Source organism: Rhinolophus hipposideros (assembly GCF_964194185.1).
Source record: "Rhinolophus hipposideros genome assembly, chromosome: 18".
Taxonomy (NCBI): domain Eukaryota; kingdom Metazoa; phylum Chordata; class Mammalia; order Chiroptera; family Rhinolophidae; genus Rhinolophus; species Rhinolophus hipposideros.
Window position 1 is genome coordinate 18,141,135 of NC_138064.1, and position 22,402 is coordinate 18,163,536.

At 42.2% G+C, this 22,402-nt stretch overlaps 1 protein-coding gene across 2 annotated transcripts in view; it reads left to right on the plus strand.

The window, feature by feature from the left end:
- The first annotated feature begins 4,260 nt into the window (after positions 1-4,260).
- Positions 4,261-22,402, plus strand: part of CDCA7L (cell division cycle associated 7 like) — a 36,281-nt gene continuing 18,139 nt past the window's right edge. The window contains exon 1 of one of the 2 annotated variants that reach the window (XM_081079666.1): positions 4,261-4,666. In XM_081079666.1, the coding sequence (XP_080935792.1) occupies positions 4,643-4,666 (24 nt within the window). In that variant the 5' untranslated portion in view covers positions 4,261-4,642. The remainder of the gene's footprint in view (positions 4,667-22,402) is intronic. The other variant, XM_081079667.1, reaches the window with a different exon arrangement.

The following is a 22,402-nucleotide window of genomic DNA, read 5'->3' on the forward strand; positions in this document are numbered from 1 at the left end:
CAGATGAGAAAAATGAAGCTCAATGTTTAGTCTAGGTCACCCAACTGGTAAGCAGTCAACCCTGGATTACAATGACCGTGGTTCTTTAAGCAAGGATCAGAATCATCGGGATGGTGATTAAAATCCAGATTGCTGCATTCCATCCCCAGAGTTTCCAATTCAGTAGGTCTTGGATGGGGCCCAGGAACTTGAATTTCTTTATCAGAGCTCAGGTGATGCTGTTGCTGCTAATCTGAAGCCCCCACTTTGCAAACCACTGAGCGAGACTAGGACAATGGTTCTCCAGCATTCCTGCTCACTAGAATCACCCGGAGTCTTAATGAAATGAATGAACTCATGATTGCCTCTTGTCTGTAGCTTTTTCTGCTCTCACAAACGTGATTCAGCCTTACACTAGCACAGAAATACTTGATTATTCCAAGTACAGAAGGATAAATCTCTTACGATTTTGGAAATTCCAAAGTCTGGAAAGTTATGGGGGGTTTTCCCCCCAAATGTAGTTTTAATACAAAATGATTGTGGAGCCACCTATTTAGAGAAGTTTTACATTTCTGATCCCAATTTTTCTATTTTATGACTCGAAAGGTAAGTTATTCTCCACTATTTCTTGAGAAAAAAGTTAAGCAAATAATTGAGATCTCTGACCATAATGGAAGCAGTCAAGTTTCTTTGATGCTATAATGAATACTGATACTTTGAAATTCTTTTCTGAACATTAGATAGGTGATTATGTTAGCTTTGATAAAAATAGAAAATAAACGCTGCTTTAAAAAATATTCTGCATTTGTCTATCAAACTAAAGAAATGTCTTAGGACTTTCTATCATTTAAGAAGTAACATCAGTTATTTTTTACAGATATATTCTGAATTCTATGTGGACATTCTACAGATTACTTAAAAAAATGCTACCTACATAATTCATTATGAAAAAATTTAGTTCTTTAAAAACTATGTACTACAGTACTGTTTCTGGTATCACTGATTAGATATGGATCATTACAATTTCCTTTTATGATATATGTTCTTAGAAAGGTAAGTTATTAAATAATCTGTTTTCATTTTCATCACTTTATTACTAGTGCCTAGTTATAATCATCTTTTATGTTCATTTATATACATTATCAATTATTAATTATTAATAGTAAATTATTAATATACATACATATTGCAAAAACCTATGAGATATGGATTGCATTAATCACATTTGGGGTTTATATAGCATCTCTAAGAAAAGCGAAATACTTTGGAAATATTGTTTCATTTATTCTCACAGCACTCTTTTTGAGGAGCAGGTGGGTAACTGTCACCATTGAAGGATTCAATGAGAGAAGGCACAGAATGGTGAACTCAGCACCGGGCTCATGCTATTGACGTTTTGGTAGAACCATGGGCATTACGATTTCATTATGATGTGTGCTTTTCTGTACCCAATATATGAAGGCATCGATGATTGCTTGATCAGGTTCTTTTCTCCACAGCCTTCCAAGAGCTTATCATCAGAAGGTACTTACATTGTGAGGCTGCGATAGCATTGGCATGCCTAGTCAGGAAGACGAAACACCAGCTTGTAATGAAAGAAAACTTTCCAAAGAGGCACCCAGTCGTTTAGGTGACAGTGTTGCTACAAGGGACTCAATTCTAGATCTTTTAATCCACAACAATGTGGAAAGTTTATCTCTAAGTGTCTCAAATTTAGGGATCTTTCCCTCTTCTAGGCTGGCTCTTATCTAATCAGAATGAGACAGAAGTTTCAAAATACCAGGAGATCAAGAACAGCCAGGGATGTTATCTTTTTTAAGTGTCACTTTGTTTATTCAGGAGAGCATATAATGTAAAGCAGTGTGCAGATATTACTGTTAAATGTGGATTCTTTGCTGGGTTACCCAGAACACCAAACTGGTGCAATTCACTGTTATAAAGCGTAGACTACAGCTGAGGTTTGCCCACAGCTGAGCTCTGTGGGGAGTGCAGAATAGGGGAGAGATATCTGAACTCCTCTTACAAATCAAAAATTGTGGGCCAGGCCTGACATTCCAAGTACAACTATTTCATGGTATCTAAAGCATCTAAAGTGATGGCATCTAATTACTAATTTCTTATCTTGTTGAAGGCACTAGGGACCAAGTTTTTATTCTCTCATAGAAACATTTAAAAAGGCAAGCAAGCATAGATTTATAGACAGAGACTTCTTTAGAGGAATTTTGCAAACATTACGTCTCTTTTTACTCTGTTGCGAGATGTATACTGTTGCTTCTGGGAAGGGGCACTCTTGCAATGTCACTCTTGCAATGACATTCTGAAATCCAATGCTCACATGTTATTAATCCCATCAGTAACCATGAGAAGGAAGTATTAGCACAAGATATTAAAATTCCCTGGTTCTTTATGATTTCCCTAAATAGAAGGGAACCACAATCTGACAACAAAATACCACTACAGAATCAATTACTAAATATCATTCAAGTGCATGGGCTTTGCCAGACAAAGGAAGAAAATTTCCAGGTTGCTTAGGACTGGTTACAGCATATTTTTAAAGCAGGAAGGCTCAGCAGCTTACAGGTTTCCAAGTAATACCTAGGTTCCTTTAAGTGCTTTGCAAAATCTGATGTACTTCAAATTTATAGTCCCTTTTCCAAAAAGGATTTGATGCATCCTACAATGAAAGGAAATAAATGAAAATAAGATCACTAGTTCATGGGGAAACAATCATACCAAAGAAAGAGAAAGTTCTGATTGGATAAATTTTACTCTGAGTTTCCTGGCAGCCAAAGTGAAAAAGTAAAGAATAATGGAGAGAATGTTGAATCTGAGGCATAAGAATGGTTTCCAGTTTGGCAGCCTGCAGCTGTCATTTAATAGCAGGGTGGCAGGGATCTTTCTTTATATATTTTCTTCAATTATGTTTCCTTATTTAAGAAACGGGTAGGGTGGCCGGTTAGCTCAGTTGGTTAGAGCGTGGTGCTATGTAGCATCAAGGTTGCCGGGTTCGATCCCCACATGGGCCACTGTGAGCTGCGCCATCCTTAAAAAAAAAAAGGTAATAGGAATCTGGAAGAACATTGGGAGAATTCAAGGAGAAACTGTATGTGAAGGAAACCTCTAAAGCATAATAAAAATGAAAGTGGCTATAATCAATAGCTTCCATTATAAAAAGAAAACAAAACCATTTGCTTAAATCAGACACTGTATATGCGGGTCAGGAACACAGAGGGCACATAACACATTTGCAGAACCAATGAAAGAAGGAAGGACAGTTCCCAGATGTTATCTCTTCAAGCTTGAGTTAATGTTTGGCCAACTTCATCCACTCCTTCAACAAAGAAGTCAGCTCCCAAGCAGCCAAGAAAGGCTGCAGAACGGCTCATGCATAGTGTTCCTGTATGAACTCATGACCGCAGGGCTAAATAGGCTTTCAACAACTGCCCAGCAAACCTGCTAGGATGTCAGGACTTCATCTACCACCCTCCACAGTGCCTACTTCAAGCCTGCCGATTTCCACCCGCGTAATTCTTCACTCTTCATACCTGAACTCTAGGAGGTCTTCCCTGACCTGTGCCAAATTAAATCCCCCGTTTTACATCACCATAGTACCACTTACCTTTTCCAGCAGGGCATCTATCATAGGTCCAAATTTACATTTATTTGCATCATTATTACTGAACTTACCACCATTCATTATTTGAATTCATTGTTAATTAAATTATTAATTACATTTGTTTGCATAATTATTACATTTATATCATCGCGTAGGTGGCTGGCTCCCAGACTGTAAGTTCCAACACAGCAGGGACCTGTTTTTTGTTTAACTATGTGTTCCCAGGCGTAACAGTGCCTAACACAAAAAGTAGGTGCTCAGCCAGTATTTGTTATAATTAATCAGCATTCCTGGCCTCAAGAACTCCCCGTCTAGCGGCGCTGGAGGCCTACGGGTACAATGTATAGTAAGTATAGCAAAGGCTGTCTAAAGTTCCAGGGGGTTTTGCAACTTCCCACCTTGGGCCTCGGTAGAGAAACTTGGGTTGGGTTGCCCGTTTTGCAAAGTGAACTCGGTAGCGAAAACTTTGGGGAGGCGGCACAACCTCGCCCCGTACCACAAAACAAGGGGGGCTCTGATGCAGCCCTAAAATGCTTTCCTACTTCGGAAACACTGATTGCAGCACAGGCTCGCGCTACAGGGAATAACCTGGAATAAACCCTGCAAACATCCCGCGCGCGTAGCGGGGCGTGCCAGCTGGAGGCTGCGCCGGGACTGCCCCCTCTCCTTTCTCCCGCGCGAAACCAGGCCGGACGGCTCCACTCCCTCCCTCCGCTGCAGGGGGGAGCCCGGCACCCCCACACCGGCAGCCGTCTCGGGCTGCGCCCATCTGCAGACCCCTCTTGCGCCGCCTGCAAAACGAAGTTCCCTGGTCATGAAGTTTGGGTCTGTGATCCGAGCCTCGCGGCCTAGCGTGGCGGCACCAAGTGGGCGGCGCCGCGCGCTCCCCCTGTCCCGGGCGCCGAGTGCGCCCCTCCCCCGGCCCTCCGGAGCTCCGGGCGCAGCGCGCGGGCTGCGCGGCCGCGGGCGTTCTCCGTGCGCCGGCCCCGTGGCAAGCCAGGCTCCCGTGGCCGCGTGCTAGGAGGAGGCTGGATTCCCGGTGGAAGAATGGAGTTGGCGACGCGCTCCCAGGTGAGGGTCCGGCCGCTCGTCGCAGCCCCCGCGCCCCTGCGGCCTGCCTCCCTTTGCTCTCGGCCTGCCTCCCCGCCTTGGGCTGGAAACGTGGCCCTCGGCCGGCGCGTTGTGGATCGGGCGCGCCCAGTCCCGCGAAGCCTGGAGCCGCGCGCCCTGCAGGTGTGCGCGGTGGGTCACTGCTGTGCCAGCGGGGCTGGAGAGCCTGAGCGACTCCGCACTGGCGTCCGTTCCGGGTGGGTGCCCAGGGGTCGCAGGCCGGGTCGCTGCCGCCCGGAGCCCCAGGAATTAACGCATGTCGAGGGACGTGCAGGCGGGGAGGCAGCTGGGGCGCCGCGCTTGCATTTGTGGCGCTCTTGGAACCGGGCAGGGGGTGGGGATTTTTTTCCGGTGCGCGCCCCCCACTTTCTCCGCGAATTGGCACAGACATAAGGAAGTTTAAGAAAAGTATTACTTTTTCTTAACAAAAATAGAATTGCAAGCCCCACCAGTTCAACTTGGAAAAATGGAGTTTAAAAGGAATTGCTCTTGTATTTGTTCTAGAACTTTTGTAAATGTTTTCCAAGAAATTTGTAACCACTTGGGGCGGAGTGGGGGTGGGGATAGCAACGTCATTAGGCCAAATTAAAAAAACAAAAAGCCCTAAGATCCCAAACCGTATACACAGCACGACCCCAATTAACGCGTTAGGGTCTTAACTAGGTTTTAAAAATCGCATTAACAAACACTTGAGCATAAGTTACCCAGATGTTTCAATGGATGCTGGGAATGTGAACGTGGCTTCAGTTTTCTTTTTCACTTTTTAAAAGCTTTTCTCTACTTCTAGTAATGAATATACATATTTTTTTCAGAGGTAAGCAATAAACGTTTCAAAGGAACTAAAAACTTGCAAAAAGGGAAGGAAGCAGCTTGTGGGAGCCTGAGAGATGGAGGGTTGGGTTTTTCTTGCTTTTCTGAACGCCTCTGACTCACTTGCTTCCCACTTTTCCTTCGACTGCTGTTTACCTCTTTTCACGACCTGGGTGCTGGGCCTTGGTATTGGGAGACGAGAAGCGCCCGGCGCAAAGCTGCCCGGGTGGCCAGTGGTGCCTGAGCCCAGGCCGCTGTCACCTGCCTGGGTCCAGCGGCAGATTAAAGGTAGAGCCAGTAATGGTCACTTTTGCCATTTAGTGATTTCTGAAAGGCTTCCTGAAAGTGGACGTTTGGGAGAAGTCTTATGTGGGTGTTTATAAGAAGGAGTATTATTTTTAAATTTCTCCAGTGAGGGGATGTATTATAAAAGCAAAGAAAACAAACACTCAGGATTAAGAAGGACTGAGACAGGGTTATTTATTTTTTTTCCTGCCACTGGCCTTTACCATATAATTAGTATCCTATGCTTCTAGGAAGTTCAGGTCTCTCTAAGACTTAAATCTTTCAGGAAGGAACTTTGAGCCTGTTGTGAATTTCATCAGCAAATGTATCTTAAAAATGTATTGCTTTTGAAACCTGTTGTTCTGCTGGACCTCCACTTGCACCGCTTGTATACATTGTTCATGCTTAGAAAGTTCAAAATGTCCCAGAATGTGTAGTTGAACATTTTCCTGTCAAGTAATGAGGCTAAATTTTGGTAGCTCTAAAATGTTAAACTATTTACCAATGTGGGGGTAACCCACAAATTATATTTAAGCCATTATGCACCAATTAGGGCAAATTACTATATGTAAGATGATCAGATTTTTTTTTTCTTTCCTAAAGATCTTCTAATTGGCAGCGCAAATTAAGATATGTGATGATTTTTTCCAGGGGAAATGTTCCTGTTCATCATAATTTAAATGTGAGCTGATTATAGTCTCTTTAAATTAGTGGAGAGTGGTTCTGTGGGGTGGGCAGGTGACTGCAGACAAGAGCACTTAATGAGCATTTCAGACACAGCAAGATCTTAAATTCTTGTGGTTCTATCCTCTGGCCCAGCCTTATGAATAAAGCATTAGTGCACACTGAATAAGGCTCAGCTCAGTGTGTAGTGGGTTTTAATCTCACACATTCAGTAAATGCAATTTCCATTCCTTGCAAAGTGCAGAGCTGGAAGGGGTTCCAGCAAAGCAGCTTAGGCCTGATGTTGTGAGTTATGATGTTATGAGGGAAATAGGCAAGGAGGAGACTGGGAGACACTCATCTAAACCCTCGACTCCTTTCTAGCCTGTTTTTTGAAACTTCACTAGTGTGTCGGATTTCATATCTTCTGACATTGATCTGCCTTGGGCTGTAGTCCTTGGGCTGACCGCTGTGTCTTCGTGCTTTCGTACTGAATGACAGGAAAAATACCCAGTAAAGGCAAGGACATGGTCACTTCCTGAGATTTCTCAGCAGTGCAGCTCGGAAGAGCTGGAGGATGAGACTGCCTCCGCTTCCTCACAGAGAAACCGGGAGATCCTGAATGTTGGTGCTGTCCTTTAACTCCCTTCTAACTCTAGGATGCAGGTTGGCCCCTCAGAGAAGGAAATGACGCTGAATGCTCATGAATATGCATGAGACATGCTGTTGAAGGGGTAAAGGGGAATGTTTTGGGGATTGACTTCACAGCTACAGAGTGTGTACCCATCTGATCCTGGGCTTAAAATGTGTGCCCAGAGTCCGAAAGCTGGTCACGAAAGGGGGTCATTTGTGACTCTTGGAAGGACAGCACAGTGATTTGCCACTTTACAAGCCCTGTATTTAAAAGGCCAGTTGGCCATTGTTTGGTTGTACTATAATCTCATCCATTGGAGAGCTGAATATTTAGTGGTCAGGAGAAACCTCAGAAAACACAGCAATTCTGACCTGGTCAGGTATGCAGGACAGAAAACTGAGGTAATTACATGACTTAAAACAATTTATGAATGTTACGGTAAATTAATGAAAAAAGATCAGTAGAGCCATTTGAATAGAATAGTCCAGGCATGTTCATTTTAAAGGACTTTTGAGAGTTCTCCTTTATCCATTGGCATTCACTTTTGAGTTACAGTTTAGAATTTTTACCCCCAGGATACAGTTTTGTTTTATAAAGACTTACAGCTTTATTTCCCAAAGTGAAGTTGATACAGGCAGGTGACCTGGGGGAGGGATAGAGGTAAGAAAATATTAGTGGGACCATTTTCTTTTTGTGTATGCAAAGCAGTGGTTTCTGAATGTTTTAAAATAGTACCATTTAGAGACACATTTGGTAAAAGTCGCTGAAACAGAAAAGTTTGACTTCCATTAGTGCCCTGTATGCAGTGCAAAAATATGCTGTGAAGCCAGAATTAGAGTTCAAATAGTTGATGTTTTCGGCCTTTTTTCCCGCATAATCCTCAACTGATGACAGCTAATCCCTTCCCTGTTAGTCCATTTGTCAGATACTTTTTGAGCAGTAACTGTGCCAGGTGTTATGGTAGTTACAGTGGAAGAAAGGACTACTCTGCCTTTTCTGTCTTTGCCAAAGCCTAGCTGGCTCCTGCTCTGTGCTGGGGGGACTTAGGTGGCCTTTGGTTTGGGGAGTGGGAGACATTAAGAGCCATCCTCCCCAACCTGCCTCCTTCCACCCTGCCACAAGGAAACTATCACTTTTAAACGGCAGACTGTGCTAGGTACTTCAAGTTATCAGATTTAATTCTCACTGCAGTTCTGTTGAAGTAAGTTGTGTTGTCTGCATTTTAGAGATAAGGCAAAACTGAGTAATTAGCTTCAGGCAACCCAGCGGGGAAGGAGCTGAGCCAGGATTCTGTCTCCAGAGCCATTGCCTGACTCTCAACACTGGAATCACAGGACCTTGGCAGGTTACCAGACTTCCACTAAAATAATTTTATGAAGATAGAAATCTTTGCTCAAGTTACAGTGCACCGAGATGATCAAGGACATGCCAGGTCTAATGTACTATTTAAATATTAGAGAATGTCAGTGATTCTGGTTTGCTCCCCCCTCTAACTAGGAGGGCTCGGGCATTAACAGTAGCTGGTCTGGTTCTTTTTTAGGAACTGACCAGTTATACTTTGGACAGGATTCCTTGGATACTGTCTGGAAAAGGCAGCTTTGGGATATAAATAAGATCTACAAAGCTTTTATATGCAAATGATCTGTACATGAATTTTGTATTGTACAAGTAATATGTGACGATAAGCTGAAAATGACAACAGACCTTGAGCTACTGCTCTACCTACCCTACTGTCTGAGGGACAGTTTCTAAATACTTTCCATGGAGTGGCTGTATTCAATCACCATTTTTGCATAATTTTTATAGTATGATTGGTATTTGAATTCTTTAGCACTGTCAGCACGATTTTTCTGAGTAGCTTGGAGGTCTTATAGCTTTCATTTTTAATGAAAGTGCTTCACTGAGTAGGTGTAGACTTTATGTGTTAATTTTCTGTTGAAAATATTTTTTATTAAAGGAATTTTGCAGTGAATGTCTTGGGGTGGTACATACCTTATGCCTCGTGTTGGAGTCCACACTTTTGTGTACTGTTTCTTTATCATGTCCTCACTACCTTGTAAAGGGACTGTGCCTGATTTTCAGTGAGTGGGAACCTCAGGCACGTTGTTTTCCCTTTTTGTTGTGTTGTATTAGTTGAGAGAAAGCAGACGTTGTGCAGGTTAGAACCCGAGCTCATGATCACTGGAATGGAATGACGACTCTTTTCTTCCTGAGCTTAGAACACCTGGCAGAACGTTTTTCTTGGGGGGGGGGGGAAATGGAGCGTAGTCCTAGAGGTGTGTTCTTTACCACCATCAGGTCTGTGTAGAAAACCCCCAAATCCATGAATGTGCTGATGGGTGCACAGAGGAGGAGCCTGTGATTGGCTGTCCTGGAATTGGTGCAGGTTGGTCATGGGGATGTGGAAAGCCGAGAGAACCTGCACGGAGCTCCTCCTGTCACAATGAGTCATTGTTTAAAAAGAGATTCCTTCATTGGTCTTGCTTATTTGAACTGTAAGTTGTCTCTAAGATAGCATTCCTGAACGTTGGATGTCTAAAGGTCAAACAGTAGGTTCACCCGTTATAAAGGGGTTTGATAAGAGGAAAAAATAAAAGTATTTCTGAACTGGGTCCAGGCGGGTCCTGCGCACCTGGAGAGTGCCCGGTATTTGCAAGTGCTGCCTTTGGTCTTTTGGACAGGGCCTGGTTTGGCACGCCCTCTGCTGCTCGTTGGCACACCTCCTTTTCTGTTCCGGGCCCAGGATTTACCCCAGGGTCCTGGCTGGTGACCCCAAACCCTGCAGCAGGCCAAAAAGTAATCCCCTGATGTGTGAAGGGCCTGGCATTAGTAGGTATTAGACATTGTTGAGTTTTTTGAAAACATGGTTTAGGGCTGTCAGTGTAGTGAGTGGAAGGATGAGTTACGACAGGGTGGGGCGTCCTGTGGCAGGGCTTAAGGTGGGGGCCAGTTTGTGCCTGCCCCAGAGGCCTGGAGGTGTAGCAGGCCCCCCCCTCCCCCTGTGCAGGAGATTTTCTCATCAATCTCCAGTTTATCTTTAAAAGTCATCACTATTTTGCATTCTTTTCCATGAGACATTTTTATTTTAGTACAAAAATGGTATTTTAAATTACGCTTCTACGAAAACTTTACCCTCCCCTGTTGCACCTGGAGTCCAGAAAGCCCCCCTGGCTGGCTGTCACTGAGCTCCCAGTTTGAGAAACATGGAACGGCCAAGTTCCATAACATTTAGAAATCATAACTGTACTCAATCCTAAAACAGAAAAGCTGTCTCCCTGCGCACTCTCCCCACCCCACAATGTCTTGTTTAAAGTTTGATGACTCTGATGCCACTTCAATGAAGTAAAGCAGCCTTTAGTTGGTACTGAAATATTTTTAATGCAAAATGCGTAGTGCTCTTATGTTGTTCTCCATTAGTGTTGACTTAAAATGGAAAGTTAAGAAAAATAAAAGTGCATTTAAAATCATTGTTTGTTCTTAATCTCTTTATTCCTTCCTGACAGTTGGTCCCAGGCATTTTTTTCTTTGTGGAGCTTTTGAAATTAAAATAGTTGAAGCCAGTGCAGCCTTCTCCAGCCTTTCCCATACATGCACATGGCCTCTTTTATAAGGCTCCCCTTCTCTGACTTAAAACCCCCCAAAAACTTCATTCTGTTTTTGCACACTGCCTGCTTCAAAAACTCCCTGAAAAGAACATCTAGTTGTCCTCTTGACCTTCACCGCACTCAGTGTGTCCTCTTCTCTGGCTGTAATTAGGTGCTGAGGACGCACTCTTAGGGAGTGTGTCCATTCACTCGGGCACAATGCCAGGAGCCAAGTGGTGTCAGCAGCCTGCACAGGCTGCCGTCCCTGCGATTGTTCGGGCACGTTTTCCAGTAGCAGAGCAGAAGTGTGTCAAGAGGATCCCTGTACGAAGGCTTCCTGGGCTGGGCTGTGGAACGGAGTTCTCCTCCCCCAGTCATTGTCAGATGCATTCACTGCTTGTCTGTGTGGAGCAAGGGATAGTCTCCCTTGAAAGACGGGGACTTCTTGCCTCACTGTTCTCTAGACGCCTTTTTCTCCCCCAATGACAGTGGACATACGATATTATATCAGTTTCAGGTGTACACCACAGTGAGGAGACATTTATGTAACTTGTGAAGTGATCCCTCCAGTAAGACCAGTACCCCCCTGGCACTATACTCTTTTACAACACTACCGACTAGATTCCTGTGCTGTGCTTTACATCCCCGGGACCATTTCTTCCACCTGTGATTCCACCGCAAGTTGTCCTCCAGCCTGGCTCCGTCCCGCAGCTGAGACGTGGTCAGCTACGCAGCCCCGGGTCGGGTGCCCTCCTGGGGGCTCTGACTGCCCTGTTCACGTTTGTCACACAACACTGAAATTGTTTAAAGATGGTCTGGCTCACCCTGCTGCATCTAACCCAGCCCTTGTCAGATCCCTGAGCATGGCGCCCAGCACATATTGGTGCTATTACTCTCTTTTTAATAACTTTTAATAATGAACATGGACATAGCATCTTCTGCTACACAGAATGCTTTCCAGGCATAGTTTGGAAGCCATCCGGGCTCTGTACAAATGTTCTTGTTCTTTTTCTTCTGGATAAATGGGAGGAGTGCGTTTTCCTGGCCCCTGAAATAGGCAAGGCTATTTGACATCGCTTTGGCCAATGAAATACGAGCACAAGTGTTGTGTGTCACTTCTGGGTGGAATTCTTTAAATGCCAGTGCAGCCTGTACCATGTTTCGTTCCTCACCAACATTTAGTTTCTGTTTTTTGGGTATTTTGTGTGTGTGTGTGTATGTGTGTGTGTTTTAAATAGCCATCCAAATAGATGTGAAGTGGTATCTCATAGTTTTGATATGCATTTCCCTAATGTCTAGTGATGTTGCACATCTTTTCGTGTCCTTCTGGCCATCTGCATATGTTTGGAGAACTATTTAAGTCCTTTGCTCATTTTAGAATGGATTTTGTTGTTGAGTTGTAGGAGTTCTATATATAATATATACATTCTGGATATTAATCCCTTATTAGGTATATGATTTGCAAATATTTTCTCTCATTCTGTAGGTTACCTTTTCACTCTCTTGATGGGTCCTCGGATGCACAAAAGTTTTTAATATTGATGAAATCTAATTTATCTTTTTTCTGTTGTTGCCTGTGTCATTGGTATCATATCCAAACAAGCATTGCCAAGTCCAGTGTCATGAAGATTTCCTCCTAAGAATTCTGTAATCTTTACTATTTCCTTCCTCCTACTACCTTTGGGTAGTTTGCTGTACTTTTTCTAGTACCTTATTATGTAAATTTAGTTTGTTGGTTTGAGATCTTTCTTCTTTTTTAATACAAGTGTTCAGAGCTATAAATTTCCCTCAGCATTGCTTTTTCTGCATTCCATAAGTTTTGGTACACTTTGTTTCCATTTTCACTTGTTAGAAAGTCTAATTTCCCTTGTGATTTCTTCTTTGACTCATTGATTGGTTAATAAGAGTATGCTGTTTACTAACCATTGTCACCCCAATAAACTTGTAATTAAAAATAATAAAGAGTATTTTGTTTAATTTCCATGTATTTGTGAAATTTTCAGTTTTCCTTGTTACTGATTTTTAGTTTTATTCCATTATAATTGGAGAAGATAGTTTGTATGACTTCAATCACTTTAAATTAATTCTGACTTGTTTTGTGGACTAACATGGTCTGTCTATGGAGTTTTCCATATGGTCCTGAGGAAAATGTAAATTCAGTTGTTGGGTGGAATGTTCTACATATATTTGGTAGTTCTAGATGGTTTATAGTGTTCATTTTCTCTATTTCCTTATTGATTTTCTGTGTGGTTGTTCTGTCTATTGAAAATGGGGTATTGAAGTCTCCACCTATTGTAGAACTATGTACCTTCTCAATTCTGTCAATGGTTGCTACATATGCTTTGGAGCTCTGATGTTTGGTACATGCATACATACTTATAATTGTTATCTTTTCTTGGTGAATTGACGCTTTTATCAATGTAAATGTAGAGGGTCTCGCTTTTGATTTGTAAAGAACGCAACATCAGTGAAGCACAATAAAACAAGGAATGCCTGTATTTGGTCTGATGTTTATATAGTCGCTCCATCTCTTTTTGGGTTACTATTCTCATTGAATGTCTCTTTCCATCCTTTCACTTTCAACCTTTCTGTTTTTAGATCTAAAGTAAGTCTCTTGTAGGCAACATAGTTGGATCCTGTATTTTTTATTTTAGTTTTATCTATTCTGTCAGTCTGTGTTTCAATTGTAGAGTTTAACTTGTTTGCATTTAAAGTGATTACTGATCGGGAAGGACTTAGTCTCTTGCCATTTTGTTTTCTTTTTGCTTTTATATATCTTATAGCTTTTTTGACCCTCATTTCCTCCATCACTGTGTTTTGTTGATCTTTGTAGTGACAGTTTTTCATTCCCTTTTCGTTTCTTTTTGGGTGTATTCTACAGATCTTTTCTCTGGTTACCATGAGGCGTATAACATTCTAAAATTAAAACAATCTAATTTGAATGATACCAACTTAACTTAAATGGCATACAAAAACTCTATAGTTCTGTCTCCCCTTTTGTATTGATGTCACAGATTTATGCATTGTGAACCCACTAACATAGATTCATAATTTTTTTATCCTTGAGAAAAAGTGGAGTCACAAACCAAATTTACAGTAATACTGATTTTTATATTTGTGTATTTACCTGTACCTGAGAATTTCACATTTTCATATGGCTTTGAGTTACTGTCTAGTGTCCTTTCATTTAACCTAAAGGACTCCGTTTAGGATTTCTTGTCCGGCAGGTGTAGTCGCAATGAACTTACTCGGCCTTTGTTTATCTGGTAATGTCTTCCTTTCTCCCTCATTTATTTTTAAAGATTTTATTGGGGAAGGGGAACAGGACTTTATTGGGGAACAGTGTGTACTTCCAGGCCTTTTTTCCAAGTCAAGTTGTTGTCCTTTCAGTCTTAGTTGTGGAGGATGCAGCTCAGCTCCAAGTCCAGTTGTCGTTTTCTAGTTGCAAGGGGCACAGCCCACCATCCCTTGCGGGAGTCGAACCGGCAACCTTGTGGTTGAGAGGACGCATTCCAACCAACTGAGCCATCCAGGAGCTCAGTGGCAGCTCAGTTCAAGGTGCTGTGTTCAATCTTAGTTGCAGGGGGCGCAGCCCACCATCCCTTGCGGGAGTCGAGCAGTTGAACTGGCAACCTTGTGGTTGCCACTGGCCCATGTGGGAATCAAACCGGCAGCCTTTGGAGTTAGGAGCATGGAGCTCTAACCGCCTGAGCCAGTGCGCCGGCCCTCCCTCATTTTTGAAGCATAGTTTTGCCAGATACAGATTTCTGGGTTGACAGTTTTTTTCTTTCAGCACTCTAATAAATCTATTATGTCACACCCTTCGGGCCTCAAAGGTTTCTGCTGAGCAGTCAGCTGACAGTTTTATTTTAGTGATGAGTTGCTTTTCTCTTGCTGCTTTCAAGATTATCAGTGGTTTTCAACAGTGTGATTAAAATGTGTCTCAGTGGGTCCTTTGGGTTTATCCTACTTAGCGTTCATTGAGCTTCTTGTATTTCTACATTTGTATTTCATCAAATTTGGGAAATTTTGGGCCATTATTCTGTCAAATAATTTTTGATTCTTCTTAATCTGATTTTGAACCCCTCTAGTAAAATTTTCAATTTTAATTATTGTGTATTTTCCGCTCCAGAATTTTTGTTTGGTTCCCTTTTATAGTTCCTCTTTGTTGACTATGTCATTTTGCTTATATATCATTTTCTTGACTTACTTTAGTTCTTTGTGTTTTTCTTTTGCTCTTGGAGCATATTTAAGGTAGTTCTCTTTTGTCTACTCAGTCCACAATCTGTGCTTCCTCTGGGATGGTTTCTACCTGTTTACTTTGTTCTTTTGAATGGGTCACATTTCTATTTCTTTGGATGCCTTGATCTTTTGTTGAAAATTAGGTGTTTGAGAAAACAGCCACCTCTTCCAGTCTTTGCAGACTAACTCACCTGTGACTGAGTTAGGGGAGACAAGGACCAATCCTTCAGGCAAGCCCCCTGAGACTGGTTAGCATGTTGCAGTCAACATCTGCTTTGCTCCTTCACGTTCAAGGGAACTGGGAGCTGAGCTGCAGCGTCCTGTAGACCAAAACTGTACAGTGTGGAGCAAGGGAGAGTAAAAATGCCACATAATTTCCTACCAACTTGCGGATTAATTTTTCTTCCCCTTTAAAAAAAAACACAAAAAAAACAAAAAAACTTTTATTTAAGTGTGTTTTTCTGGGACCCATCAGCTGCATGTCAAACAGTTGTTTCAGCCTAGTTGTGGAGGGCGCAGCTCATACTGGCCCATGTGGGGATTGGACCGGTAACCCTGGTGTTATAAACATCACACTCGAACCAATATAGCTAACCGGCCGCCCCAACAGATTAACTTTTCTTGATTGGGCATTTTCTTGATTTCCGTAGACCTGACTATTTTCCAGAGCTATAAGATTAGTTTGGATAGTTTCTGGTTGTTTTTAATGTGTCCTTGGGAGAAGGAAGTTTTGGAGCTTCTTATTGACCATTTTGCTGGTATCACTATCTGATTACTATTTTGATAAATTTTCTATAGCTTGTAAGATTCAGAAATAAATGCAAAGAAGAAAATTAATAATGATCATTAAGAACATCTAATGAGGGCCGGCCCGGTGGCTCAGGCGGGTGGAGTTCTGTGCTCCTAACTCCAAAGGCTGCCGGTTCGATTCCCACATGGGCCAGTGGGCTCTCAACCACAAGGTTGCTGGTTCAACTCCTCGACTCCTGCAAGGGATGGTGGGCTCCACCCCCTGCAACTAGCAACGGCAACTGGACCTGGAGCTGAGCTGCGCCCTCCACAACTAAGACTAAAAGGACAACAACTTGAAGCTGAACGGCACCCTCCACAACTACGATTGAAAGGACAACTTGACTTGGAAAAAATCCTGGAAGTACACATTGTTCCCCAATAAAGTCCTGTTCCCCTTTCCCAATAAAATCTTTAAAAAAAAAAAAAAAAGAACATGCATTGAGTGTCTATTGTGCCAGGCATTCTACTGAGCACTTTACATGTATTATCTTATTTAATCCTCAACTTCTGGGTGGAGCCATGGATAGAAACAATGTAGTCATGGATAGAAACAATGTAGTCTGACTTTTAAAAAAACTCTTTACTACTCTGCTACCTTTCATAATCTCACTATTCAGAAATAATCATTCATATTCTCATGTGTAGCCTTACAGTTTGTTTCCATAGCATTAATACCTATGTATGACAGTGCTTTTTATCCATTCAGTAAATGTATTCATTTTATTTATTCAACAAATATTTGCGTTCCTTTTCTGTGCTGCTCATTGTTTTAGGCTCTGGGTACAGTGATGGATGAACCAAAGTCCCCGTTCTCTTGGCTTAATTGTAATGGGAGAGGCAGACAGTAAATGTGTAATATTTTTAAAAATTACATAATGTCAGATAATAAATGCACGGAACAGAAATGGGATAAAGGGCTAGAATAGGTAGCTGTTCTTGGGGAACTGCTTTAGGAAGAGTGGTCAGGAGAGACAGGTCTTCCTGAGAAGGAGACTTGAGCAGGGACCCCTTGAAAGTAAAGAGACCGCCTTTGTTTGTGGAGCAGGCAGGGGCCCTGAGGCAGAAATATGTTTGGTCCCTTCAAGAAATAGCAAAGGGACTGTTGTGATTGGAGGGTGTTGAGCAGACAGAGTGGAAAGGAACGTGATCCCCGAGGGAGCCATGGTGGGAATGTAGGTGATGGGAAACCAGTGGTGGGTAGGGGAGGAGGAATATAATTCAGAAAGCTCCCACTGCTATGTGGAGACGGGCCTGTAGAGGGAGCTGTGGGCAGCACTTTCCCGTGCGCCCCTCCCTGTGTGCAGTGCTGTGGAGACAGACCAGTTGCCACCTGGGTAAGGGGCTGCATTCCACATGGGATTCGCAGTATTTAGAAAACCACTTGCCTACTTTTATATAATTATAAACAAATTTGAATGATGGAGTAACAAGGCTTTCAATTATTATAATGAGTTTAGATTTTAAAAAATTTAGGTTTAATTTATGTAACATCAAATTAACCATTTTAAAGTGAACAATTCAGTGTCATTTAGTACATTCATGTTGTATAACTACCATCTCTGTCTAGTCCAAAACATTTCATGACGGTGGAGGAGAGAATGTTCCATGACATGACCGCGGTCTGTCCCTGTTAGCCAGCTGGACCAGGGCAAGAGTAGAGGTTGCTTTTCCCAAACCCCTGTTAGAGACTGTCTGATCGTTAATTGCTAACATAAATCAGAACCCCTCCCTTGCCTCCTGCTGTGTGCCAGTTCCTGGAACAGGTCGTTGTTCTGACCTGCTCAAGCATGTAAAGTAATTTCCCGTACCTGGTAGCATTCACATACTAGTACACGTGACTATGCCCCCCTGCCTCTCCACATAGAATTCTTTGGCACCTGCCAAGGGGACCCATTTCCTCTTGCATCCAAGACACCTCGTATGCAAGTTTCCCTTACTATCTTAATTTCCAAACTGGAGTACCCAACCTTTTTTTTTCAGTCTTTCCCTGCTTATGGAGGTAGATTTTCAGTCTTGGGGCTTTCCCCTGGGTCTACATGTACTAACAGTTACTCGAAAAGGAAACCCTGTACCTTGGGGATCAATTGCTCCCTGTTTTTTCCTCCTCCACTAATCTGCTTTTGGCCTCTGGATTTACCTATTCTGGATATTTCAACTGAATGGAATCATATCATAGGGGACCTTTTGAGGCTGGCTTCTCTTAATATTTTCCAGGATTATCTACATTGGGTCAGTACTTCATTCCTTTTTATTGCTGAATAATATTCCGTTGTATATTGCCTCTGCTACTTTTTTTTTTATCCATTTATCTGTGATGGGCATTTGGGTTTCGAGCCTTTGGCTATCATGAACAGTGCAGCTGTGAACAAGCATGTACATGTATTTGCGTGGAACTCCTGTTTTCAGTTCCTTTGGTTACATACCTACAAGTGAAAGTACTGGGTCATGTGGGAATTCTATGTTTGACTTTTAGAAGAACTAACACACTTTCCCCCAGCAGCTAAACCACTGTACACTCCCACCAGCCAGGTACAAGTGTTCTGATTTCTCTACATCTTCGCCAGTACTCTCCTCCTCAACCCGCGTTTTTTGGATTAAAGCCATCCTGGAGGAAGTGAAGTGGTATCTTGTGTTTTGGATTTGCATTTCCTTAACGACTAACAACGTGGAACATCTTTTACTGTACGTGTCCGTTTGTATATCTTTGGAGAAATGTCAAAGATATAAATCCTTCACCCATTTTTTTTTAAATTAGGTTTTTGTTCTGTTGCATTGTAAAAGATTAAAGTCCAGTCTATTTGTTTTTTTCCTTTTGTTGCTCCTACTTTTGGTGTTATGTTGAGTTTAGATTTTTTAAATTTAATTAAATACTAATTAATATATAGTTATTTTTATTGAGAAAATAGCATTTTCCTCTTCAGACAGTTGGGAACATCTTATGGAGGGCTGTTCAACTAGCTGTGTGTCCTTGAGTAAGTCTAGGCTGAGGTTTGCCCCTCTTTGAAATGAAGGGGGGTGTTCCACCTGATGGAGGAGACCCTGTCACACCGGGTCAGTCCGTGATGTTATGATCCTCTTACCTGTTAACAATTCACATGTTCCTTTACTCTGAGTTTATCCCAGTTTTCTCCCAATCTTGAAATCCCATGTGTACTTTCCCCCCTTTTACTAGCTGTCCTGTTTCAGATGTATATGACCAAATTTCTTTTTTGAAACCGCAGGCCCATTTATTCCCCCACCAGTTCTGTGTAAGGGTGTTTGTCTTGTCTCATCCTCCCCCAGCTTTGAGTGTGCCCTTAAAAACTGACATGCTTTTAAAAGCATTTCTAAGTTGCTAGATGAAAATAATACGTGTCTTACTTTCCATTTCAACTTAGGGAGGTTGAAGACTTAAAATATGTGTTTAATCTCTTCTATGTTCCATTTTCAGTGAATTTTGTTTTACCTGTTGTATCTGTGTGACGCTTGTTTGGTACATTTTATTTTGTGTGAACTTTTCAGTAACATTAACAATTTGTCATATTCGTGGTGGACCTTTTCTCCAACTTTTTTTTTGTGTTACCCTTTCTAAATTTTGTTTTCTTCTTTTAATTAAGAAGTTGTACATCGTACACTCTTTCTAGGATGATTTCGTGAACTTAATTGTCAGACCTTGTACAATGTAATTTTTTGATATTTGTAGGATTTCCCTTTTAAGGGTGAATGATATTCCATTGCATGTGTATGTGACATTTGGTTAATCCATTGGTGGACAGCTGGGTTGCTTCCACTTGGTGGCTTTTGTGAATAGTGCTGCTATGAACAGGGAAGGGCTGTTTTAATACTTTGGTGTCCGGTACTATGCGTATTACTACCAGGCAGTAGTAGATAATCCTGTTGGTAATATTGGAGATTTTGCTTTTAAAATTTCCTTGGTGTTGTACAAAGCACCGTAAGTTCTGCTGTGTTTTCCCTGAGGAGGTTTGAGATTCCAGCTTGTAGATGTTTGGTCCTTCGATTAGAAACTAACGTTTTAAAACTGGGCGATTTCTCACCAAGACTCAGTCAGATTCCTGGCTTCTCTGGGAAGGCTGAAGGTCAGACACACTGGACCAGACCCCCCCCCACACCTCCCCACTCCCGTTCCTGCAGGTCTGCTGGAGTGGAGGAGTGGCCGTCCTTCCCGGACTCGTGTCTTGGGCTCACCAGTCTGCACCATCTCATGTCTTAGCCTGAGTTGCTTCCTTCGTTGCCCGCCTGCTTGGCCCCCAATCCTGTTGAGTTTGCATTCTTTGTTCCTGAGATGATCTCTAAGGTAATTTTTAGGGCTTATGAGTGAAATCTGTGGTCCTTTCCAAAAGAGGAGCTGTGTCTGTTAACTACTATGTATGTAGGTACCCTGTATTCTGGGTGAACATCTTTCATTCCGATTGAATAGGCGTGCACCTTTTGACCCAGTGTACCCTTCCTAGGAAACTCCATCTTCTCTAGGAAAATGGCTGTCAGGTCAGATGCATGCAAACGCCTTCAGCAAGAACTTCCTGACAACCCGCTTTCAGCCAGTCCTTGGGTGAGGTGCTGGGGACGTTCCCCTAGTGCTGGGTCCTTGTCGGGCGTTAAGTCCTGCTCTCCCACTTGACCTTTGATGATATTCATTCACGTTGTTAGCAGGGACCGCGAACAAATATAAACAGTGTGTATGAAAGGAATAGAATAAATGTGTATGTTTTAAAAAGTTAAGGATATTAAAGGTCTTTTCACGTTCAGAAGGGAATTTTCTTGATTTCTATTTGGTGAGCTAGACTGCCGTTATCCTAATGTTGTTCGAGTTTGAGTACTATAAATATAACCCACTGGTTGGGAATTTTTTTGTATTTTCTTTTCAGTTACTTGCTTTCATTCTTTTTGTGTGGGAGTCTTATGATTCACATTACAATCAAATGGAACATAGGCTTTGTGGAGAAACTACGCAGCTTCCCAGTGGATCGCTGACAAATTGAACAGGGCAATGAGAAATCCTTGGGCCTATTGTATAACAATATATTGTTGTACAGAATGTGTAATATAATATATTGTTGAACTAGCCATACATTACAAGGTTGTACCTATGAATCTTCTCTCTGGTCCCTCACATGCAAATCTTGTCGTCTTTGTCGCATCTGTTAAATAGTTTGTTGCATTGAAGACACTTGAATATTTTATGGAGATGTCTGCTAGTGACCAGGGCTTCTGATTGTCTGAAACTTGTCTCTTCATGCCTTTTGTAGTGAGGCATCAAGAAACAGAGCCCTGCGTGCCATGCCCCAGGAATGTGTAGTGGGTTTTGCTTTTTTGAAAATGTATTCTTTTGTTCCTGATTGGTTATTACACCCCCGCTAAAGGCACCTCTGGAGCAGATGCAGACGACAGAGATGGAGGAATTGGGTGGACACAGGCTTTGCACTAGTGGCAGGCCGTGACAATGACCGACCGCGGGGCTAGTGCAGGGCCACCGGAAGCACTTATTCACATCGCCAGCCTCTATTCCTTGTCTGTGCTTCTGTTAAGTCATTACTTTGGGTGCTCCTCCTTCATTAACCTTTATGTTAAAATAGGCTTCTGGGTCAACCAGGCTTTTTGATTCAGAGAATGCTGGTAAGTCCAAAAGAAAAAGAAAAACCAACTCACGGTCCCCTTTCTCAGGGCTACTGTAGGGCCTGAACTCGGTGGCTATAATGCAAAGTCTGACATCCTTGCACTTTCAGAAGTCTTATCTATGTTTGTCTAGTGCGAGTGTTTTCTCGGAGTATTGGATCTGATGGCTAAAAAAAACCAAAAAACAAAAAGTACCTCACAACAAAAGGTGTCTTTGAAAAGTTAAAGGGTCAAATACTATTCAGTTTACCTCCTTATGAAAAGTTTTAATTGTTTCTCCTAAGAACCCTCTCAAAGGCTTTGTTTAGGAACTTCTTAGTAAAAATGAGGCAGGTTTTCTTCTATTGTTAGTGGAACTCCAATTCTGTGTCTACCCATTTATCCCATGAGGTGATTTTGTTAGATGGTGGGGACATGTTTGTATTAGCTCTCTGACATTACTGAACTTGTATTTAATTTCTGAATTTATATTCTCTAAAACCAAATGTTAAGCTTCCATTGATAGAACCCTTAACTTTCTAATCGTGTTTTTAAACAAGAAGCCTGCATGATTGAAAGAAAACAACTAACTAGATTAGGAATTAGTAATTTCTCAAATGAACCTGACTGTAAAATTAATTCAATGCACAGAAAAAAAGAATTCAAAGACTTCCAGTAACTCTATATGCTAGTGCAGCGGACCAGTTGAGGTCTAGGGAACCCTGAGATCCTTTCAGTGTTCCACAAAGAAAAAGGTATTGTCATACTAATACTACGGCATTATTTGCCTTTTTCTGCTGTGTTGGTATTTGCACTGATCATACAAAGCAAAAGCAGAGAAAACTGCTGGCCCCTAGCATGAGTCCAGGCAGTGGCACCAAACGGTGGCAGTGGTCATCACACTCGTCACCTCGGGGACGCGACTGTAGAAGAAAATCCCAGTTTCACATAAGAATGTCTTGTAGCAGTGAGAATGATTTTATCAAAATCTCAACCCCGGAGGGCATCTCTTTAAAATACTACATGATGAAATAGGAAGTACATGGAAAAATCCTCTTCATCCCCAAGGGTGGTGTTTGCCTGGTTCTCTCAGGG